A 22,597-nucleotide genomic window follows, 5' to 3' on the forward strand; every position below is an offset into this window, starting at 1 on the left:
CATCCATCCATCCACTTATTTTATCCCCTTATATTGATATTGATGAATATTTTTTGTCTTGACAGGCAGTCCATTGTGGAGCTCCAGGAGAAAGAGCTGCCAGAGTTCAGAAATAAACTCCAGCGTGTGAATCGAGACATTGAGAAGCTGAAAGGAGACACTGAGGAGCAGGAGACACTGCTGTGCACACTGATGTCTGAGGAAGACACCGCCAAGGCCTGTCTGCAGGATGTCTCCCTCATGGATCGCTTTCAGGTCTAAGCTCATCTCCAGCCAGCCCAAACACAGAAAATAAAACGTTAATAGTTAGACTGCTTGTAATTTGCGAGCGAGTTTAGTCATCATCAGTCTAGTCACTAATAAACAATAATTACGTGTCATCATAAAAACATAATTATAATGCCTAGGATTCTGACGGATTACAGATAGCTGTTAACAAGGCAATAGCAACGGACCGGACAACTTAGCCAAGCTTCAGACTCACATGATAAAGTCCCGTCCTCACCTGTGCCATCCATCATTATTGGTGGGGGCTACACATTCCACAGGAATTCAGGAAGAAAAAATTTAAATATAGGCAGTAGAATGTATTTGTAGGCACAAACACTGCTGCACACTTCTAGTGGACCATAAACCGTGATTGAGAGGCATTATTTTTGTATTAGTCTATACTTGCGTAACTGCACCTTTAAAGGGATAGTTCACTTTGAAATTAAATTTTGGTATGTTTTAGCTTACCTCAAGGGCATCCAAGATGTAGGTGTCTTAGTTTCCGCAGTAGTTTCAATGTTGATATTTTTAAGTCAAACCGTTCTTGTCTGTCAGTCATATAATGCAGGTCTATGGTCACCACCTCAAAGAGCATGCACAGAGAAGTCCAAATTAAACAATTCCCCATCGTAAGTACACATTGATGGCCTAAGACACGAAACGAGCGGTTTGTGTGAGAAAACGAACAGTATTTATACAGTATTAACAGTATATCGTTTTTACCTCTTGTACACTTTCCGGCGCTTGCGCAGACTAAGCCAGAACGCGCGCACACGTCACACACCAGGAAGCGTGCGCGCCCTCAGATCACTTGGACGTGGTTGTGTAGAGGTAAAAACGATATAAATACTGTTCCTTTTCTCACACAAACCGCTCGTTTCGTGTCTTAGGCCATCAATGTGTACTTACGATGGGGAATTGTTTAATTTGGACTTCTCAGTGCATGCTCTTTGAGGTGGTGACCATAGACCTGCATTATATGACTGACAGACAAGAACGGTTTGACCTAAAAATATCAAAATTGAAACTACTGCGGAAACAGACACCTACATCTTGAATGCCCTTAAACATACGTAAGCTAAAACATACCAAAATTTAATTTCAAAGTGAACTATCCAGGGCTTGACATTAACTTTTTTGCTCACTAGCCAATGTGGCTAGTGGTTTTCCAAAGTTACTAGCCACACAGCATTTTTACTAGCCACATTTTTGTTGTTGTGAAATTACCTGATAAAAGTTGACTATGGCGTGCTAAAATTTACTTGAACTAGATTTACAACCCTTTTAAATGTAAAACCACTGTACACACCCAAATCAAGACTACATAAATATATAACAATACAGGTCATTACCATTAGCTCTGATAAGGTTGTGTGTAAAGCACCTTTTTTTTAAATAAAACCATGTATTATGTATTATATGTCGCGCCACATAGCTCCACCGGCATACGATGTAACTCCAGCAGGGCAGCTAGCTGTCTCTTTGTTTCTGTGTTGTTGGTCACTAGCGTGCAAGCGCAAGGCAACACTATGTGCATGTAATACTCATTAGGGCTGTCAAAATTGCTCAAAAATGACATTCGAATATTCCCTCTAAAAAAAACACACAACTATTCGAACATCTGGTTGCGCATTACGTCAATAACAGGACAAATTAATACAAAGAGACATAACTACTTGTATAGGTAGTTTATTTAAGTTTAAACATATTTGACAACGTATTACCTACACAAAAACAAGTAAATCAACTAATGGCCAAGACCGCAGACCTCACTCTCGCTCGCTCGCTCACTCGCACTCGCAGGCACTCTTTTTACTCTCTCGCCCTCACCCTGCATTCACACCAAACGCGAATAGAGCGTCTGGCGCGAGTGATTTCAATGTTAAGTCAATGTAAAGACGCGTTTACGCGCGTCTGGAGGTTTTGCGGTGCGAATGAGGCGTCACACTCTCTGCGCATAACGGTTTAAATGAACAACAACAATAAGCAAATGTTGAGTGCTGATCAAGAGTTTTGTGCAAGCAATTGGTCGCAACTCTTATATAGCAGGCTTCATTCAGTGATTGAAACAAATATTATTAACATTAATTGAAGTTTTACAGTATATAGAATCAAGCGAGCTGTGCTGTGCTGTGGTAAACATGGAACTTTTCCTTGACATGAAACGGTAAATAATCAAACCAGTGGAAGCCTGCAGTGCATGAAACTGCTGTATCTAACCTACCTTATTCATGCAATATCTATTCAGTCAGTACAGTAGCCTACACTTTAGTAATGTTTCTGTTTAACGTTAATGCTTCTTCCTGTTACCTGTCCCTGAACCCTCAGGCAGCGCGCCAACTCGCAAAGTAGACAGCCGCGCCTCCGCGCTTTTCCACATTCGAATATTCATTTTCACCTTCGAAATTCTGTTTTTTTAAAACTATTCGAATAAATATTCGAATTTAGAATATTCGTTGACAGCCCTAATACTCATGGGAGTTGTAGTGTCACACTTATTCCTTTTGAAAAGACTACAATTATTCAACCCGCCAAAGTGGCTAGTTGGAGTGACTATGTTACCCGCCACGAGCAAAATCCACCCGCATTTGGCGGGTTGGCGGGTGTTAATGTCAAGCCCTGGAACTATCCCTTTAAGTCTGATGTCATACATTATATGACATATGCTCCTTTGGATCCCAAAAGCAAACAAACTGTGCTAATTATACACTCATGGTGTGCTGTACTACTGAAAAAAATCACGATCTTAACCTTTATCTCCATAGAAATCTTAGTTGGCCAGACATTGGACTTGGACGCAATAGTAATGGATGTGGCACAACTTACCAAGCAGTATTTTTTATTGAACTGTGGGTAATCAGAATGTTTCCTGTCATATGTAGCTTGACCTGAAGGATGTGGAGAGAAAGATCGCTCAGCATGCAGCCAAGCTTCAGGGAGTTGACCTCAGCCGAACCATGACGCAGGTCAGCCAGGAGAAACAAGAGACCCAACACCGCCTGGACACCAGTACGTTCAGCTCTTTATGTAGAATACAAAACACTTTTTGTGAATCTCATGTGAATGTACACTCTTGTTCAAAAGTTTGGGGTCTGTTTTTGAAAGAAGTTTTTGAAAGAAGTCTCTTCTGCTCACCAAGGCTGCATTTATTTGATCAAAAATACAGTAAAAACATGTGGAAAATTATTACAATTTAAAATGTTTTCTGTAATATATACAAAATAGTAGTGTAATTTATTCCAGTGATGGCAAGGCTGAATTTTCAGCATCATTACTCCAGTCTTCAGTGTCACATGATCCTTCGGTTCATTTGGTACTGTTTAAAACAGTTGTGCTGCTTAATATTTTTGTGGAGACCATAATACTTTTTTTAGGAGTCTTTATGGATAGAAAGTTCAAAAGAATTTTTTTTTTTACGGAATCTTTTGTAACATAATAAATATCTTTACTGTCAATTTACTGACCCCAATCTTTTGTATGGTCATGTACTTTAATTTAAACATTTGTCACTTGTTCTTTGATATTCTTATTTTATATTTATATAAATTTAGAAGGGAAATTGTATATCCTGGGTACTGTATCAACAGATAGGCAGAACAACCAACACAGAAAGACAGATAGACAGATAGATAGATAGATAGATAGATAGATAGATAGATAGATAGATAGATAGATAGATAGATAGATAGTAAAAGGTCTTTTTTTTCTATACTTTTAATCACTTTCACTTCTTAGGAAAAATAAGCAAGCTTTCATTTAATCTATCATTTTGATCCTAGTTTTATTTTACATTTAAGATGGATTAACTTTAATCTTGTTGCTCCATTACTTTAAACTCTGATTTAAATCTCAGTTAGGGATAATCTTTAAACTTACAGGTGAGGTTTAAATGCACCTACAATAATAAAATAAAATAAAAAACGTCAAATTAAAATATGTGGCTGACTAAACAAAGATAGAAACAGTGGCTGTGGCGTCAGGTCTTAGAGAGATGTTCGGGTAGAGTGTGAGGGTCATTGTCGCCCATCAGCTCGATCCGTCACTGATCTCGGTGCACCTCGGATAAAGAATAGAGGAGAGGCATATTTTCATATGTATAACGGCAGCTCTGATGAGGTGAGGTAGGTACTCCACAAGTCATGCCAGTTGTTTTTTCGTATCTCCGTTCTTTTTTCATAAGTTATGCTGCCATATTACTCCATTAATTGATACTATAATATATTTCCATGCTTATAAAATCTGTTTCCACTGCCGCAATGTTTTCATTGCCTGCTTTATTCTATCTGTCTCTCTACACAGTAGTTTATAAAGATAGTTGACTTTTTACAAGTTTATTTCCTTTATCGGCAATACATACTTATGTCAGAGAGAGAGTTACTGGTAGTCAATAAAAAAGGAAATGGAATATTAACATTGTTGCTGTTAATTAGCTGTTTTACAATGCCAAATACATCAGACAATTAAATTAAATCGCAAATGAAGGTTTTAATCATAGGTTAGAATTTGAATTCCTGATTTGTTAATCTGTGTGTAAAATTGAGTGGTGCAACACAACTCGATTTAAAATAAAACCCAGATCAGCGAATCCTTTATTAGCTTTAAACTTTTGTTAAAGGTATAGCTGAGGATCTTTCCGAATTTTAGATAAGACCCGCCCTCTCCACTTTTTGAATAAGTTTGATTGATTCACCAGAATGATTGACAATTAGGAGGACCAATAGTATAGGTGATCCACCCGGAAGTAAAAAATCCTCTGCTATACCTTTAATTTAATCATTATTGGTGCAACCCACCAAAATGCCCTGTTCTAATGACAAGGCTTAAGCCTAGTCCCAGACTAAAATTCATGTTTGAGCTGTTTTAACTGAAAGCAACTTGCACTGACATATATCTTCTTTTTTTTTTTTTTGCTAAGTGTTGTTTTTTTTTATTTATTTTTTATTTAACAGACAGACATACAGGCCAAAATAGTGTAGTAACGAACAATCTAGTAATTCCAGAATTCCAGAAGTGAAATAAAAGTGTGTAAATGTATAGGGGTGTGAGTGTGTGTGTGTGTGTGTGTGTGTGTGTGCGTGCGTGTGTGTGTGTGTGTGTGTGTGTGTGTGTGTGTGTGTGTGTGTATATGCATAAGCAAAGTAACCATTTATTATTTATTACCATCTTCATTACCATCACCACCACTCCTCCTCACTACCATCATACTGCCAACATTGTATTAGTCAATTTTTATTTTTATTTCTATCTTTTCTCCTATGTAACAATTACCATTGTCAGCACTCTCTATAGATAAATAAATTTTTAGATAGTAAGATAATAATAGAAGATAATATAATAAGATAATATAAGATAAAAATAATCTTAAAATATATCAGTACCATTGTTTTTCTCAAAATTCACACCAGTAATGTTTTTTTCTAAGGCATGTTTATAAAAGCTACTTCAATGTCCTAATATATCTAAGGCCTAATCCTGGCTTAATCTATGCCTTAATGTTTTAAGTAGTTATTTGCTGTTGATGTCATGATAAATAATCAAATGTCCTCAGTTTATTTTGAAAGTCTGAATGCATTAATGTAATATAATAATATAATATAAAAGAAACTGTTGAAATTAATTTTAAATGTATCATGTCACACCATAGCAAATGTCAACAAAGTATTTTATGTCAAATATCCAAATACTGGTAAAATAAGTTCTAACACCTACTGTATCTGACCCTGTTTATCACTGTGTCTCCATGTGATGCTCCTCGTGTTTAGCCTGCAGTAAGATCGAGCTGAAAAGGAAACTGATCCAGGACCAGCAGGAGCAGATCCAGGCCTTGAAAAGCAGCGTAAACGAGATTCGTGGAGAAAAACTCCTGATCTCCAGCAACATGCAGAAGCGTCAACAGTTGGAGGAGCAGTGTGTGGAGTTCTCCACTGAAATCCAGACGCTCCAACGAGACATTCGAGTGAGAAGCGCCTCTCCACTTTAATGTGCCTTTCATTCATAATGAAAAAAGTTCCCCTCGATGCAGCGTCATTAGCTGACATTATCGAAAACACCCTCCAGGTATGACGATTGTCTGAAACCTGTATAGAATCACACCAATTCATTGGCTGATTGTGCTTGCACCGGTCACTAAGGCATGTGTCACCAGTGCTTTAAAAGGATGTGATCATGGCATCACTCCTCAGATTTCTGCTCTTCAGAAATCTGAGCCATGTAGTGTGTTTCTTCTGATTTGAATGGATTCATTGTGTTTGGTGGTCTTCATCACGTAGATTATTATCCTCTGGGTGAACACAATGGCATTTCGTAAGTATGTGGCTCTGTGTCATTTTTTTTATTACGAGCGAGGACTCGCATAAGTGCTTGGGCTATCATCATGCTCAAGCCGCCTTTAATGACTTGTCAGCACTGCAAGAATTTTAAAATGAAAGTGCTTGTTTTTTTGTTTTTGTTTTTTGTTTTTTTTGTTGAGGAAACAATGATTGGACATCCCCCTCTAACTAGTTCTGCTAACTAGTTCTGCTATTGCTGAAGTGCTGCATGACCTAAAGCTTAGGGATCCGATTGTTGAGTTAGTGGAGAGTGGAGGCTATGGAGAGTGAACCAATGAATTTCTGTGTCATGCTTTCCCTATCGCTCTCTAAATTGCATGCTGAAAGCCTCTCCGGATGAGTTTGCACATGATGATTTGTGTGCAGATCTGTTAACTCGTGGTGCAATATATTTCGGTTTGGAGAATCAAACCGATTCTAGGCCACCTAAAGCATATCTGCCCCGTAGGCCTTTGCCTTTCTTCTAGGATCTCCATCAGGGTATATCAATCACAAACTCGGATGCTTGAGAGTTCACCACTATCTCTAAAACTGTCTCTGAGATGTAGGTGCTTGAAGGCACACTTGTTCCTCAGATTCAAACCTCAGATTGGTTTGTTACGATCTATCTGAAGGATGAGTATTTTTGTATTCAAATTGTCCAGAGGCACAGGAATTTCCTCAGGTTGGATTTTACCAGTTTTGTTTAGTTTTTTGCGGGGGCTTGAGTTGAGACTAAACCTTCAGAAAGGGTAGGATACGTTTTTCAGTGTTTTGTGTTTATGCAATCACAGACTGATAAACCAGCAGTTACCTCGTAGTGTAGTGCTGTGGTTTACTGTTCCCATAGCTTCAGCTCCTGACTCAGCGTTAAATGAACCCATAAAAGGGAACATCTATAGGTTACTTATGTATTTATTCAGTAAGAATGCATCAAACTGATCAAAAATGACAGTAATATACATTTTAGTATAATGGCTGCTGAAAATTCAGCTTTGCCATATATATATATATATATATATATATATATATATAATTTATATTAAAATAGAAAACCGTTATTTTTACTGTATTTTGATCAAGTAAATGCAGCTGTGGTGAGCATAAGATAATTCTTTCAAAAACAAAATCTTACAGACCCCAGACTTTTGAACGATGATGTAATCATATTTTTACTGGTGTGTCATGATTTGTGTTTATTAGGATGCAAAGGAGCAGATGTCTCCTCTAGCTGCAACTCTGGAGAAGCTCCAGCTGGAGAAACAGGACATTGCAAAGCGCAGGATGCAGAAACGGGAAGAAGGGCAAGAAAAGGTGTTGGTTAATTTGTTTTTGCATTTGTGTTTTAGGTTTTATGTGACTTATTTATGTTTACTGTGAAATTATTCACCACAATGTATTACATGAAAGGTTGTGGATTTTTACTTTAATGCAAGACAAAGTCATTGCTTATCATCAGAGTTGACTAAAGCTTTATACTTTCTTTTAGATAAATTCACTCAAGGAAAAAGTTAAAAACTTGACCCTCCTTGAAAGAGAGATCACCAAGTACATTGAAGAGGGCAAAGACAGCTACAAAGAGGTACGACAAAATAATGTGCAATCTCTTAGCTCTCGTTTCCTAATAAATGCAAGAAAGTTTTCTCATTTATTTTCTTTTTTACTTTTTCTTATTTAGCAAAAAGAAACTGAGCTACAAGAGGTGGACAAACAACTACACGAGGCTGAAAAACAGCGAGAGAAGACCAATAAAGACATGGGCAACATCCGACAAGATATTGACACTCAGAAGGTCAAGCAAAGCTTTGTGTTTTTGCTTTTGTTGTTGCATAGGCCTATATATACAGTTGTAATCTAAATTATTCAACCCCCATTGCAAATCAGATTTATTGGCAAAATTTACAGACTTTCAGCTGTTTGCAATGAACAAATCAAAAAAAAGTTTTTTAAAGGTTATTGAAACAAGTGTTTCAAGTGGTTTCCCCAAATTCAACTGAAAATGCAACTTTTAATGACTTCTGCAGTCTCAAAATTATTCAGCCCCTTTAATGGCAAGCATCTTTATTACTTAGTAGAACATCCTTATGCTGTTTGATCTGCTGCAAACGAGATGTTTAACCAGACAGCAGCTTCTGGCAGCGTTTCTGAGGAATCTTAGCCCATTCCTCATGAGCAATATTACCCCCATAATATTCATTAATTCTGAATATTAGAATATGTTTCAGTAATATTCTTGGGTTTGCGTGCTGCAACTGTCTTCTTCAAATCCCACCAGATATTTTCTATGGAAGTCAGGTGACTGTGAGGCCACCGTAGAATCTTCCAGGACTTCTTCTGCAAACAAGCCTTGGTGGAATTTTAGATATTCCCGGGATAATTTTCCTGTTGGAAGGTCCAATGATGCCCAAGCTTCAGCTTCCTCACTAGGATTTCCTGATACTTTTATGAATCCATCTTGCCTTCCACATGCTGCAGGTTTCCAGTTTTAGAGGGTGCAAAGCAGTCGCAGAGCATCACCGAGCCTCACCATGCTGAACTGTTGGCAGAGTGTTTTTTTTTTTTCAGCAAATGCTTCATTCTTGTTCCTCCAGACATACCGCTGATCCATAGGGCCGAAAAGTTCCAGTTCTCTTACGAGAGGTTCTCTCGTATTGCGTAAGTTGCTTACGCTACGGGAAAGTCATCTTGATGTGAAGATGTGAAGCCAGAAAATTATCCTTAATTTTTGTATTTATTGTCAACGCAGTGCAGCAGCTAGCAGACCTAGAGTGGCTGTCTAGCGCGCTCATTGGCTGCCGCGCGGCAACTGCAGCAGCCACCCACGTGTGCGCCCTTACACGTCAGAGCCCGCCAGAATGGCCGTGGCTTTAGTGTATATAAGGACGGGCTCGGGTGCTGCTTCCCTGATTTTCATTCTCTTCAGCGAAGCTCTACGCATCCTGAATCCTGAGAAGAAGCCGCCGCCGTGGAAACAAGCGACTAGCAAGCAGAGGAAAGCGTCTGAAGAAGCCGGCCGTCTTCGCCACCTTCAGCCATCCGTGCCTGCCACACTATCCGGCGACAATATCCTCTCACTCCGCCGAGAAGGGGTACAACACTATCCCCCCAGTGGAGGAGGCGGTAGCAGCGCACCTTTGTCCGCCCTCTGCGGGATGGCGTTCAAAGGCTGCCCTCCCGTCTAAGGCATGTAGAACGACGTCAGCTCTTGTCGGCCGCGCTTTCTCTGCCGCCGGACAGGCTGCGTCCGCACTACACTCAATGGCAGTCCTGCAGATCCTCCTGGCCGATCTCCTCCGCGAGATAGACGAAAAGGGCCTGGACCCGGCCGCCATCACAGATTTGAGAAGCGCGACGGATCTCTCCTTCCGCGCTACTAAGTCTGCGGCCCAGGCGATTGGAAGGTGCATGTCGTCGCTCACCGTCACAGAGAGGCACCTCTGGTTGACGCTCGCCGACATAAGGGAATCTGAGCGTGCCACATTTCTCAACGCGCCGCTCTCCCCCACCGGCCTCTTCGGCCCAGTGGTAAACGGGATCGTTGACCGCTTCTCGGAGGTGCAAAAGACCACGCAGGCAATGAACCTTTTTCTACCTCGACGCTCTAGCTCTGCTGCAGGCCGCTCTCGAGATCAGCCTCCTGCGCAAAGCTCTAACCAGTGTCCAGCACAGCCTCCGTCTTCGCAACGACGACAGGGCGGCCGCCCTAGATCGCGCTCAGCCAGCCGTCACAGACCGCCACAGACCCCGGCCCAAGATCGCGCAGAGGCCAGAGCACGGAAAGTCCTTCTAGCTGCTGCAGGGAGGAAGAGGCGGTTAAGTCCCGCTGCGGCCGGACCACCGTCAAAATACCCCGCTTTGTCAGTCCCCTTAAGGGAAGTGTAATTGGAAGTGTATTTGGCAGCCAACGAGCCGGTAAAATGACCCGCTCGCCTGCACACAAATGCCGTTTTCATGGCTACCCAGAGAAATCTCAAAAAGAGTGTAATATCTGGTTATCCGGCTCAAGCCGCTGGCATTTTAAGTGTAGAAAATGTGCCCACATCTCAGTGTTCACCGCTACACACAAGCACGATAACCCCCGTGTCTCTCACCGAGCCCACTCTCATAAAGCTGGCAAATGCCGCTCGAGTACTAAAAGTGGAAGATGTGTCCACGAGCCTGTGCCCACACCTACTCACTGCCCGCTCTGTCACAAGGCCAAAATTACCTCTTACCGGTCATGTTATAAATGTAAGTCCTGTGCCCGCACACACTTACTGAGAAACACTTTACCCCCGGCGCTGCTCGCGCTTCCCAGTTTTCCCACAAAATGTTCCCCCTCCAAGAAAACCGGGACATCGTGTGTAAAACAACCAGCCATCGCTGTCAGCGAGCTGCCGTATCCAAGCACCGAGAGCGTGCGCGCCGCGCTCATACCTCTGAGTCAGGTTATCAAGCACACGAAGTGCGGCAATCGAAACCCGGAGGTCATTCTGCCCTTAGCTGTACATGCAGAAGCATGGGAAGCTATTCCAGGTGTCAGAATGGGTGCTGAGCACAGTAAAACAGGGCTATTCGCTGCAGTTCGCTCGCTGTCCCCCGCGCTTTCAAGTACGGACCGAGACAACAGTGAATTCGGAAGTAGCACACCTACTTCGTGCAGAAATAATGAAGCTACTGTGCAAAGGGGCCATAGAACCGGCACCTCCTTCTCTGAGCGAGGCAGGCTTTTACAGCCGTTACTTCCTCGTACCCAAGAAGGACAGAGCTCTAAGACCTATCTTAGACCTGAGATATTTGAACAAAGCTCTTATGAGAAGACCGTTCAAAATGCTCACAACCAGACAGATACTCGCGCAAATTCGCCCGAGGGACTGGTTTATTTCTCTCGATCTGAAAGACGCGTACTTTCAGATACAGATAACACCCCGTCACAGGCCATTCTTGAGATTCTCCTTCGAGGGTCAAAGTTATCAATACACCGTCCTTCCGTTCGGCCTGTCTTTAGCACCCCGTACATTCACGAAGTGCATGGACGCGGCTCTCGCTCCCCTGAGAAATCGGGGTTTGCGAATTCTGAACTATCTGGACGATTGGCTGATTTTGGCACAGTTAGAGATGGAACTTATATCTCACAGGACAGTGCTTCTCAGCCATCTGGAAAGCCTGGGCCTCACGGTCAACTGGACCAAGAGTTCATTACTGCCCAGTCAGTCAGTTTCTTTTCTGGGAATAGAACTGGACTCTGTGGCAATGACGGCACGTTTGTCAACACACACCTTCATATAACACCTTCATATAAACTGTCTGGAGATGATAGCGGTCGAGAACACGCTAAAGCGCTTCCTCCCATACATACGGGGCCACCACGTTCTAGTCCGATCGGACAACATGTCTGTGGTGTCCTACGTGAACCGCCAGGGTGGTGTCAGATCCAGGAATCTCTGCGAAACGCCTCCTCGTGTGGGTTCAGCACTCGCTATGCTCCCTGAGAGCCGCGCATGTGCCGGGCCACCTGAACAATGGCCCAGACAGACTGTTCAGGGACAACATTCCCCCGGGAGAATGGTCCCTGCATCCTCAGACAGTCCAGCTACTATGGCGCCTATTCGGCAGGGCGGAGGTCGACCTTTTCGCGTCAAAAGACAACGCTCACTACCCAAAGTTCTTTTCAAAGAACGAGGACGCGCTGGCCCAAACCTGGCCCAGCCTCCCACTGTATGCTTTCCCTCCGATCTCGCTGTTACCACAGGTAATCAAGAGAATCAGGGAAGCGCGCCACTCGGTGCTCCTCATAGCCCTGCGATGGGAGAATCAGACTTGGTTCCCAGAGCTGATGCGGCTGTCACAGGTAGCCCCATGGCCGATCCCGGCGAGAAGAGATCTGCTCTCTCAGGCCGGCGGCTCAATCTGGCATCCCCACCCAGAGCGCTGGTCTCTGCATGCATGGATAATCAACGAATACCCGTTGCTTTGCCAGAAGGGGTCGTGAACACGATCACGCAGTCTAGAGCTCCTTCTACGAGAAGGCTATATGCGTCTAAATGGTCTGTGTTCTCCTTATGGTGCACCGACTAGACCCACGTACGTGTGGGGTTTCGTGGGTGCTCTGCTTCCTTCAGGAGCTGTTGGACAAGGGCAGGTCCCCCTCCACGCTCAAAGTGTATGTGGCGGCTATAGCAGCGTTGGCTATGCCAACGCGCGGCCAGTCAATAGGAAGGAACGAGCTCATCATCCGCTTCCTCAGAGGAGCCAGGAGGATGAATCCCCCGCGGCCCCCATCGGTTCCTATTTGGGATCTGTCTTTGGTCCTAGAGGCCCTGAAGACGCATCCCTTTGAACCATTAGACTCCGTGGATCTGAAATATCTGTCACTCAAAACCGCGTTTCTGATAGCTATGTCATCAGTCAAACGCGTGGGGGATTTACACGCGCTGTCTGTCAGCGCCGCGTGTCTCGAGTTTGGACCGAATGACTCTAAAGTCATCCTCAGACCAAGACATGGCTATGTCCCCAAGTTGATTGGCACTCCCTTCAGAGCGCAGGTTATCTCCCTATTGGCTCTGCCAGCATCCGGTAGCGAGGGCGATGTTAAACTCCTATGCCCTGTCAGTGCGCTGAGAGTTTACATTACGCGCTCCGCCGCCTTCAGGCGCTCTTTGTTTCGTTTGGTGGACGCACCAAGGGTCTCGCCGCCTCGAAACATAGCCTGTCCAGATGGATAGTGGATGCTATCGCAGCAGTATACGCTTCTAAACACCTGCAGTGCCCGTTGGGCATCAGGGCTCATTCCACTAGAGGCATGGCCTCGTCGTGGGCTTGGTCCAGCGGGATTTCTATTCATGACATTTGTATGGCAGCAGTCTGGGCCTCCCCCTCTACATTTGTCAGGTTCTATAACCTGGAAGTTCCCGCCTTGCAGGCTAAAGTTTTGTCAGTCTAACGGGATGTATGCTCTGCCCACAGTGTCTGTGCGCAGTCTACTCTCACGTGACATAGCTCTCCTGGTTGAGCTGCACTATTAGGGTTGATGTTCTTATAATAGACCGGCAGCGCCGATCTGTATTCCCCTACAGTGTGCTTATGTACATGTGTTGGCCCGCGTTGCTGGCCACCTGATTCCCACTCTTTATGTTCCCCGGGCTCCCCTGGGACTCATATAGTGGATGCTAGGCGCGCACGGGCGTTGACAAGGGGTTCCCGTAGCGTAAGCAACTTACGCAATACGAGAGAACCTCTCGTAAGAGAACGTACTCGGTTACCTAATGTAACCTCGGTTCTCTCTAGAAGAGGGAACGAGTATTGTGTAACCTGCCGTGCTCGCGCCTCGAGCTGATTTCGCTCAGTCGAATGAAAACCAGGGAAGCAGCACTCGAGCCCGTCCTTATATACACTAAAGCCACGCCCATTCTGGCGGGCTCTGACGTCTCAATTGGGCGTGATGTCACGCGGGGCTCAGTGGTTGGCTGCTGCAGTTGCCGCGCGGCAGCCAACGAGAAAAGATGACTTTCCCGTAGCGTAAGCAACTTATGCAATACTCGTTCCCTCTTCTAGAGAGAACCGAGGTTACATTAGGTAACCGAGTACGTTTTGTTTCATCGCTCCACAGAACCTCTCTGGCTTATTTATATGATTTTGAGCTGACTTTTCTTGTGCTTTTGGGTTGGTAGTTTTGTACGTCTTGGAGTTCTGGCATTAAAACCGCATCCGTTTAGTACGTACCTTACTGTGCAAGCTGAAACCTCAGTGCCTGTTGCCACCAAGTCTTGCTGCAGGTCTTGCTGCAGGTCTTTTGCGGTCACTCAAGGGTTTTTCTTAAACTTGCCTTCTCAGACATTTGGTTGCAGCCGTTGATAGCTTCCTTTTTCTGCCCTGTCTAGGTAGTGTAAGCACTGTTCCTTTAACTTTTAACTTGCAAACTATGCTTCCAGCGGTGTCTCTAGGAACATTTAGTGCCTTCGCTATCTTTTTGTATCCTGTTCCTTGTTTGTGAATGCGATGATATCTTCTCTAACTTTTTGGACCATTCTTTTGACTTAGGCATATTTCTAACATGCAATCAAACGTGACACCAGTGATGGAGTACTCGAGTCCCTATTCTCTGGACTCGAGTCTGACTCGAGACTCTATTCTCTTGACTCGTGACTTGACTTGGACTCGCCGACTGATGACTCGTGCTTAGACTCAGACTCGAGGATATATAAAATCGGACTTGAGCATTCATCAAATGAATGACGTTGGAAGAAGTTTCTGACCAAATAGGTTATACAAATTTGATATAAGATGTTACACTTTTCCTGTTTCGGGCTCCAAGACTGGCCGGGATCTCTTTTTTCCCGCATATAAGAACGAGCAGAGAGAAAGCCCCGGCCGCTCACCGTCTTCAAACAACACGAGCGCTGCCTCGCTCTCTCTCCCTCCCGCATATTAATAAAAATCAATTGACACGATAGTAAAAGGTCGAAAGAACGAAGTTTCATTTGGAGCATTCGGAGATTTTTTTTTCTCCTGAATTACCGTGGGGTGTGAATTGTTCAAAAAAAAACAAAAAAAAAACGTTTGCCTTATCTTCTCTGAAAAGCGTTCTGCACATTCAGCTGACATAAACCACAATTTCAATAAATGAAAAAAACCTATCCAGTGATGAAATGTTTTCTGTGTAGACACAAATCTTGTGCGATGTCCTAAACTGCCGAGATAATCACACAACGCGTGCCGCAGGCTACACGTCCATTAATGACATGTACGATTCGCGAACTAATGACACCTTTAAACTGACTCACTTTAATTGAATGGTTAAAAAAAACTGTCCATCTGTCCAACAATGAACTCACGACAATGAAATCCGTAACACTTTACAGTAATGTTCCATTTATTAAACTCTAGTTAACTACATTAGGTAACATTTACTATTAATAAACTGCACTTCTACAGCATTGTTAAAGTTTATTTCAACATTTAGGCTACTAGCCTACATTATTGAAATCAAAAGTTTTATTTGTTAACATAGTGGTGTCATTTTTGTTTAATGTAGACCCTCTTTTACAATTATATCAGCTCTTTAAAGGTGCCAGAGTGGAGAAATGTAGGCAGTCTTGAAATATAACACAGACTCAACCTTGATGACTCGACTCGGACTCGAACACTGGGGACTCGAGACTCGACTCGGACTCGAACTCAGGTAATGGTGACTCGACTCGGACTCTTCTTTGGTGACTCGGACTTGGACTTGGACTCGAACACTGCGGACTCGAGACTCGACTCGGACTCGACAGTTGGTGACTCGACTACAACACTGCGTGACACTCAACAAACCCAGCCAGTTCAGATATTTCATGTGTTCTAGCTCAAGCACACCTGGTGCAACTAATGAAGCCTTTGATTAGTTGCATCAGGTGTGCTTGAGACAACACCTGTTTTGCAGATTTGTGTTGTTGTGAGGGATTCTACTCAGGTGGTTGAATAATTTTGAGACTGCAGAAGTCATTAAAAGTTGCATTCATGTAATCACAGCTGGACTTGATGATGGTGAGAGCAGATCTCCGTGTGGAGCACCGGCTGTTATCAGACTCCTTGTGCATTTAAAAATCTCACTGGATTATTACAATTAATGGCAAAAGGAATGTTTAGAAATGTAAACGGATATTTCCTACTGACACACTACAGCAAAATATATAAATAACTGGCTTAAATAAATTGTTGGGGGGTGAAAATACTAAAGTGCCTAAGACTTTTGTACAGTTGTACAGTACTGTATATATAAGTGCGTTCATTTACTGGATTAATCGTACCTTACGTAAATTTTTTTTTAAATATATTTTTTATTTGTAATAATTTCATATTTATTCTCCAAATTAATGTAGAAACAACATAAAGACAGTAGCCTATATTTTAAATATTTGTTTAATGAAAGAAGGTGATAGGGTTGGGAGCAGGCTTCACTCTATGTTTTTTTAGATTTTCAGAGTGCTGGCCTTATATAACACATATGAAACAAAGTAAAGAGGCCGCACTATGCATATAAAACGTTTATTTTGCACAAACGCGTTTCGGCGTGTGCCTTCTTCAGTGTGCAATCAGGAAAGCTTGTGACCAATCTTAAATACCCACACCCATTGTCATTGACACACCCATCATCGTCATCATCATCAAATAATAATATTAAAGTGATACCGGGACCAATGGTATCACTATATACTGCAATATAATACTCATAATACATAAAGAATTTTAACACATTCAATACACATGTGGTATTAACCTGCATTTATAAGAAGCAGCTTAGTGTCAGATCTTCATTCATCCCGTGCGGGATGCAGGTGTTCAAATTAAAAATATGCCAAGCCTCTCGCTGCAAGAGGAGGTTCTCATGGTCTCCACCTCTTGGAGGCCGATTGACCAGCTCCAAGCCCATAAATTTGAGCATGTTGGCATTATGTCCCACAGAATTAAAATGTCTTGCAACTGATGATTTATCGTCATTCTTTCTGATGGCACATTTGTGTTCGAAAATTCGGGTTTTCAATTGTCGCTTTGTTTTGCCCACATAAAATAAACCACAAGGACACGTTAGTAGATACACAATAAAAGTTGATAGACATGTGATTCTGCCCTTTATTTTATACACCCTGCCTGTTTTTGGATGTGTGAAGGAATTTTCTGTGATCATAAAATTACAAGCAGCACAATTCAAACATTTGAAATTCCCGTGTGGTATTCTAAAGGGAAAAGGCGAGTGAGTTGGCGCAGGAAGATGCGAGCGCACTAGCTGATCTCTGAGGTTGGGTGCACGTTTATAGCAGCTGCGCGGCGGATCTTGGAACGTGTCGCCCAAGTTCGGGTCACTGCTTAGAATGTGCCAATGGCGATGCACAATATTCTTTAAGATCTGACCATAAGTGGATACACATGTCACTGTAGTGTTAGCGTTATTCTGATCGGTCCGTTTGGTCAACAGATCAGTACGTTGGATGCTGCGTGTGCGCTCCAAACAGTCACGTACTAAATTATATGTGTATCCCCTGTCAATAAATCTTTGACATAATTCATTCGCTTGTCGCTCAAACACCTCATCATCATCACAAATACGGCGTACTCTTAATAGTTGACTGTAGGGCAAACTGCGTTTGAGAGCAGGTGGATGGAAACTCTGGAAATGCAGAAAAGAGTTACGATCCGTTTCTTTACGATAAATTTCAGTGTGTAACACATTCTCTACTTTGATGAAAGAAGGCCAATATCACCGATACCAAAACTGCTATTGATGTCTCTATGAAATAGATTTTTTCTCAATTTTAGCCATTAATTATAGGCATTTAGCATTACAGTATAATTTAATTATACAATATAGCTATTCATTTTCATTTTAATGATATATGATTTTGTGATTTTTAACAGGTTCATGAACGCTGGCTACAAGATAACTTGACCTTACGGAAGCGTGTGGAGGAGCTGAAAGGGGTGTCTAGAAAACGTGAGGCTTTGCTTAAGGAGATGGGAAACATGCAAGTCGTGCAGTTGCGCAAGTATGAGATCACTTATACCTCTTATATACAGCTACCAAGTGCCAGTTAGGAAGTCCTGATGATGTTTGACACTTTCTGAAGCTCAGAAGGCTTTATATGCTGAGTATGTTCTTTGGTTACCATAACTCTAAATTAATCTCTCTCACCAACTCATAGATTTTGCTCCTCGCTACTTTAATGAAACCTAGTTTGTTTAAAGGGGAACTATGCAGGTTTTTTTAGCTTAATTTACCTTAACTGAACAGCTTCGGAGTCATTGGAATGGTAATATGACTTTTTTCGGGTTGAATGGTGGTCTTCTTGCACCCACCTAGCACCTGTGAGCGGAAAAAACACCCTTGCAACTTTGGGCCGGCGGGCCTGACCTCAGCGTCAGGAAGTATCGTGTGATATCAGGTCTCGCGTGTAACGAATTGCTTTACGGCACTGCACGCATACACTATCTAAACATTTATATGCTGGCCTTCTGTGTATCATACACACCTCAGTGGACATGGCTCCATGCGTTCGCCGGCTTCTTTGAAAACAAATGCACATGACCAGAGTTAGAATATGGGAGGGGGGAGAGTCGCCAACGAGTTTTGACGATAGTATTGTCAAATATCTATTCCGAAGCTGTAGGGGGAGCTCTATAGAAAAACCTGTGAGAAAACAGTGAAGAAATTGCCAAAACTGCATAGCGCTGCTTTAAATGTTCACAAAGGGTGAGAGTTCAAATGAGTGTGTATCTTAAAGAGTGTATCTTCTGTTGTCAAGTGAGCGGCGAGAAGTGGAGCGAAAGTTGGATGACCTGAAAAAGAACCGCAGTGTGGCTGTCGGTCGGCAGAAAGGCTACGAGGACGAGATCCTCCGTTTTCGTAAAGAGCTCAATGAGGATCAATATAGCCGGGCTGAGGATCTCTACAGAGACAAAATGATTGTCATGAGAACAACAGAGTTGGCCAATAAGGACCTGGACATCTACTATAAAGCTCTAGACCAGTAAGTAGGTTTCGCTATCGGGGGTTTTCTGAAGGGTAATTTCAAGTAGCGTTTTGTCAGAGTGTGTAGGTTTGGTTTTGATGTGGTTTGGCAGAGAACAAGAAGCAACAATCAGCAACAGCCAATGTGTGTGATGACCTAGACTGAAGGAAGTCTGACTCAACTTTTAGCACTAATGGTGCAGTTGAATCATCACTAACTGGTGGGCTTAATATCACAGGAATTCCACAGAAAGATGCTAAATGTTACAACCATTGCTATGGTGATCTTGCCATGTTTAGGTCTTGATAATATAAGTAAAATAATTTTGTAATGTGTAAGAAATGTTGTCCAAAACACTATATTACACACTATACACATTTTTGTTTATTTATTCAGAAAATACTAAGAAATCATTCAGAAAATACTAAGAAATCGTTCAGCAGATGAGATTATACAAAGTATTTTATGTAAGAGAAACATAGAAAGCAATTTTTCATACAAGAGCAAACAATGATCACTGCAATACCCAGTAAAGTTAGAGTAAGCTACAACATAGGTAAAAATGCAGAAAAGTAATAAAGAAAGCATCATTTTATTTGCAGGAAATGCCTTTGATTGTTATTGTACTTTAAAGGGCTCATAACATGAGAAATCAAATTTTCCTTGACCTTTTGACACATAAGAGGTCTTTTTACCATTAAAATACCCTAGAAGTTGTTAAAACATCCTCCTCATTAAAACAAAAGCATTTAACCGAGCTACAAAAGCAGTTTGTTTGGATATTACGGGGTCTGTGATGTCACATGGGCAAATACACTTGCATATGATATTTTTCCACACAATTGTGGGACTATTACTAACACTAAACTCAGGTCCTTGTGGAACTATACTGGTTCAGATAATATTTCAATGTTGATTCTCTCCCTCATGAAGACCCTGGCTAAGTGGTTCGATGCACAAGCACTGACCACTCAGTTGTAGTTTACGAGATCTGTGTACAATTTACATTCACTTGCCTCGTCCAAATTTGAGCTCATTTTCATTGGTCTCTGTTCTGCAAAAATTTACAATTTTAGCAATAATGATAAAGCATTGAGCATTATTATTAAAAATAGTGGTCAAAATGATGTTGCTGGTTTCTGTTGAGGAATACACAGAGCAAGTCACAAATCATTATCGTTGGTTTAGATCGGTATCGTCCTGTCTTCACAGAAGTTACATCAGCAGGCCTGTGGTTGTCTGAATCGTTCTGCCGTCATCAGCCTATCTACAGTGCAGAGGCGTAATCCTGACTTTTCAGCTGTTAATCTTCAATTTCTTATTCTTATTCTTATTCTTTAAGATATCGAGTTTCAATTGTCAATGACTTTTCTTTACTTTATAAAAGATCATAGTTGTCAGTATAGTCATTTCACTCCAAATATTGAATATCAGTACTTGAGACACAGTAGCTATAGTGGTCTATTAGTCACTCATTACTGCTCCATTGTGAATAAATGAATAAATCAACAGCATTTATTGCATACATTTATTGCATAATCTCTATTTTAGACTGTATTCAGTTTGCACCAGAAATAGCAGTTTTTAGGACAAATTGTGCAACTCTCTTATTACCACAACAGATTATTTCAGGGTTTGTCACACTGCTTCTAGCAAACACCGGATATGGCTTATCATTGAATAAAATAAAATAACTTCAGTAAATTTGGATATTTCAGTAAATATTGCATAAAATAAGAGATTTTATCCCCATTTTGTTTGTCGACTACTTTTAATGTTTTCTGCGCACTAAAAAAGAAGATAAGTTTGTAAAACTTTACAATAAGGTTTAATTTGTTAACATTAGTTAATCTATTAACTAACATGAACTAACCATGAGCAATACATTCGTTACAATATTTGTAAATATAAAATACAGCTGTGCATTGTTTGTTAATGTTACCTCACAGTGCATTAACTAATGTTAACAAATACAACTTTTGATTTTAATAGTATTCGTAAATGTTGAAATTAACATTAACAAAGATTAACAAATGCTGTAGAAGTGCAGTTCATTAGTTAGTGTTGTTAACTAATAAAACCTTACTGTAAAGTCATCATCATCATCATCATCATCATCATCATCTTCCGCTTATCCGGAGCCAGGTCATGGGGGCAGCAGTCAAAGCAGAGATGCCCAGACTTCCCTCTCCCCAGACACTTCCTCCAGCTCTTCCGGGGGGGACACCGAGGCGTTCTTCCCCGGGGTCTCCTCCCGGTGGGACGCGCCCGGAACACCTTCCTGGGATGCCCGAGCCACCTCAGCTGGTCCCTCTCGATGTGGAGGAACAACGGCTTTACTCTGAGCTCCTCTCGAGTGACTGAGCTCCTCACCCTATCTCTAAGGGATCGCCCAGCCACCCTGCGGAGAAAGCTAATTTTGGCCGCCTGTATCCTGGATCTTGTCCTTTCGGTCATGACCCACAGCTCATGACCATAGGTGAGAGTAGGAATGTAGATTGACTGGTAAATCGAGAGCTTCGCCTTGCAGCTCAGCTCTTTCTTTACCACGACAGACCGGTACATTGACCGCATTACTGCAGAAGCTGCACCATCTGTCTGTCAATCTCCCGTTCCATCCTTCCCTCACTCGTGACCCAAGATACTTGAACTCCTCCATTTGAGGCCGGAACTCTCCACCAACCTGAAGTGGGCAAGCCACCCTCTTCCGACTGAGAACCATGGCCTCGGATTTGAAGGTGCTGACTCTCATCCCAGCCGCTTCACACTCGGCTGCAAACCGTCCCAGTGTATGCTGAAGGTCCTGGTCTGATGGGGCCAACACGACAACACGCTAGCTGCCTGTCCCCTGAACACACTGTAAAAAAACGCGGTATCTGTAGACAGCCCAGGCTCCACAAACGGCAAGAAAAATGAAGGATGAAGAGGAGGGAGGGTCGAGCTAGCCTCCGTTTTGTTTGACAATACTTTGAACGTCAACAAGAAGTGACGTCACCCAACATAGCTTAGAGCACCTTTAATATGTATTGATCAGCAAGCAAGAAAACTTTTTCTTTTATTACCTAAACTTGTAATACATTGATACTACTGATAATTGCTGATTAATCAATAACAAAATATACCATATAGTAATGTGTCATGGTACTGGAATTCAATACAATACCTTGAAAAATATCCAATACCGTTTTTGATACCACAGGGAAAACTGCCATATACTACCACCACAGATAATTTGTTCTCATAATTGTTTGATAATTTGGGTAGTTTTGTGTAATAGCTTACACACAGCACAGGGAGTCTTTTTATTTGAATTGTTGAACTGCATTTACAAAAAAATACAAGTAAACAGTCAGTAATAAAATAAGAATAAATAAACAAATTGCAAATGATAGATCAAAAATAAGTACAATAGAATAAAAAGACAAATGAAATAAACATGGATTTAAGTTTTTCAGGTGGGTCTAACAGTAGCATTCTGGTAAGAAATACTACAAAAATGTAAGTAATTGTATGTAAAATAACACTGGATAGTTTCCATTGTAAAAATGTAAT

At 42.0% G+C, this 22,597-nt stretch overlaps 1 protein-coding gene across 3 annotated transcripts in view; it reads left to right on the forward strand.

The window, feature by feature from the left end:
- rad50 (RAD50 homolog, double strand break repair protein) overlaps positions 1 to 22,597 on the forward strand; it is a 53,517-nt gene that overhangs the window by 25,605 nt on the left and 5,315 nt on the right. For all 3 annotated transcript variants that reach the window (XM_084387580.1, XM_084387581.1, XM_084387579.1), the window contains exons 15-22: positions 66 to 255; positions 3,153 to 3,279; positions 6,033 to 6,226; positions 7,782 to 7,892; positions 8,068 to 8,160; positions 8,257 to 8,370; positions 17,955 to 18,082; positions 18,839 to 19,063. In XM_084387580.1, the coding sequence (XP_084243706.1) occupies positions 66 to 255; positions 3,153 to 3,279; positions 6,033 to 6,226; positions 7,782 to 7,892; positions 8,068 to 8,160; positions 8,257 to 8,370; positions 17,955 to 18,082; positions 18,839 to 19,063 (1,182 nt within the window). The remainder of the gene's footprint in view (positions 1 to 65; positions 256 to 3,152; positions 3,280 to 6,032; positions 6,227 to 7,781; positions 7,893 to 8,067; positions 8,161 to 8,256; positions 8,371 to 17,954; positions 18,083 to 18,838; positions 19,064 to 22,597) is intronic.

The sequence above is a fragment of the Rutilus rutilus genome, assembly GCF_951802725.1.
Source record: "Rutilus rutilus genome assembly, chromosome: 18".
Lineage (NCBI taxonomy): Eukaryota > Metazoa > Chordata > Actinopteri > Cypriniformes > Leuciscidae > Rutilus > Rutilus rutilus.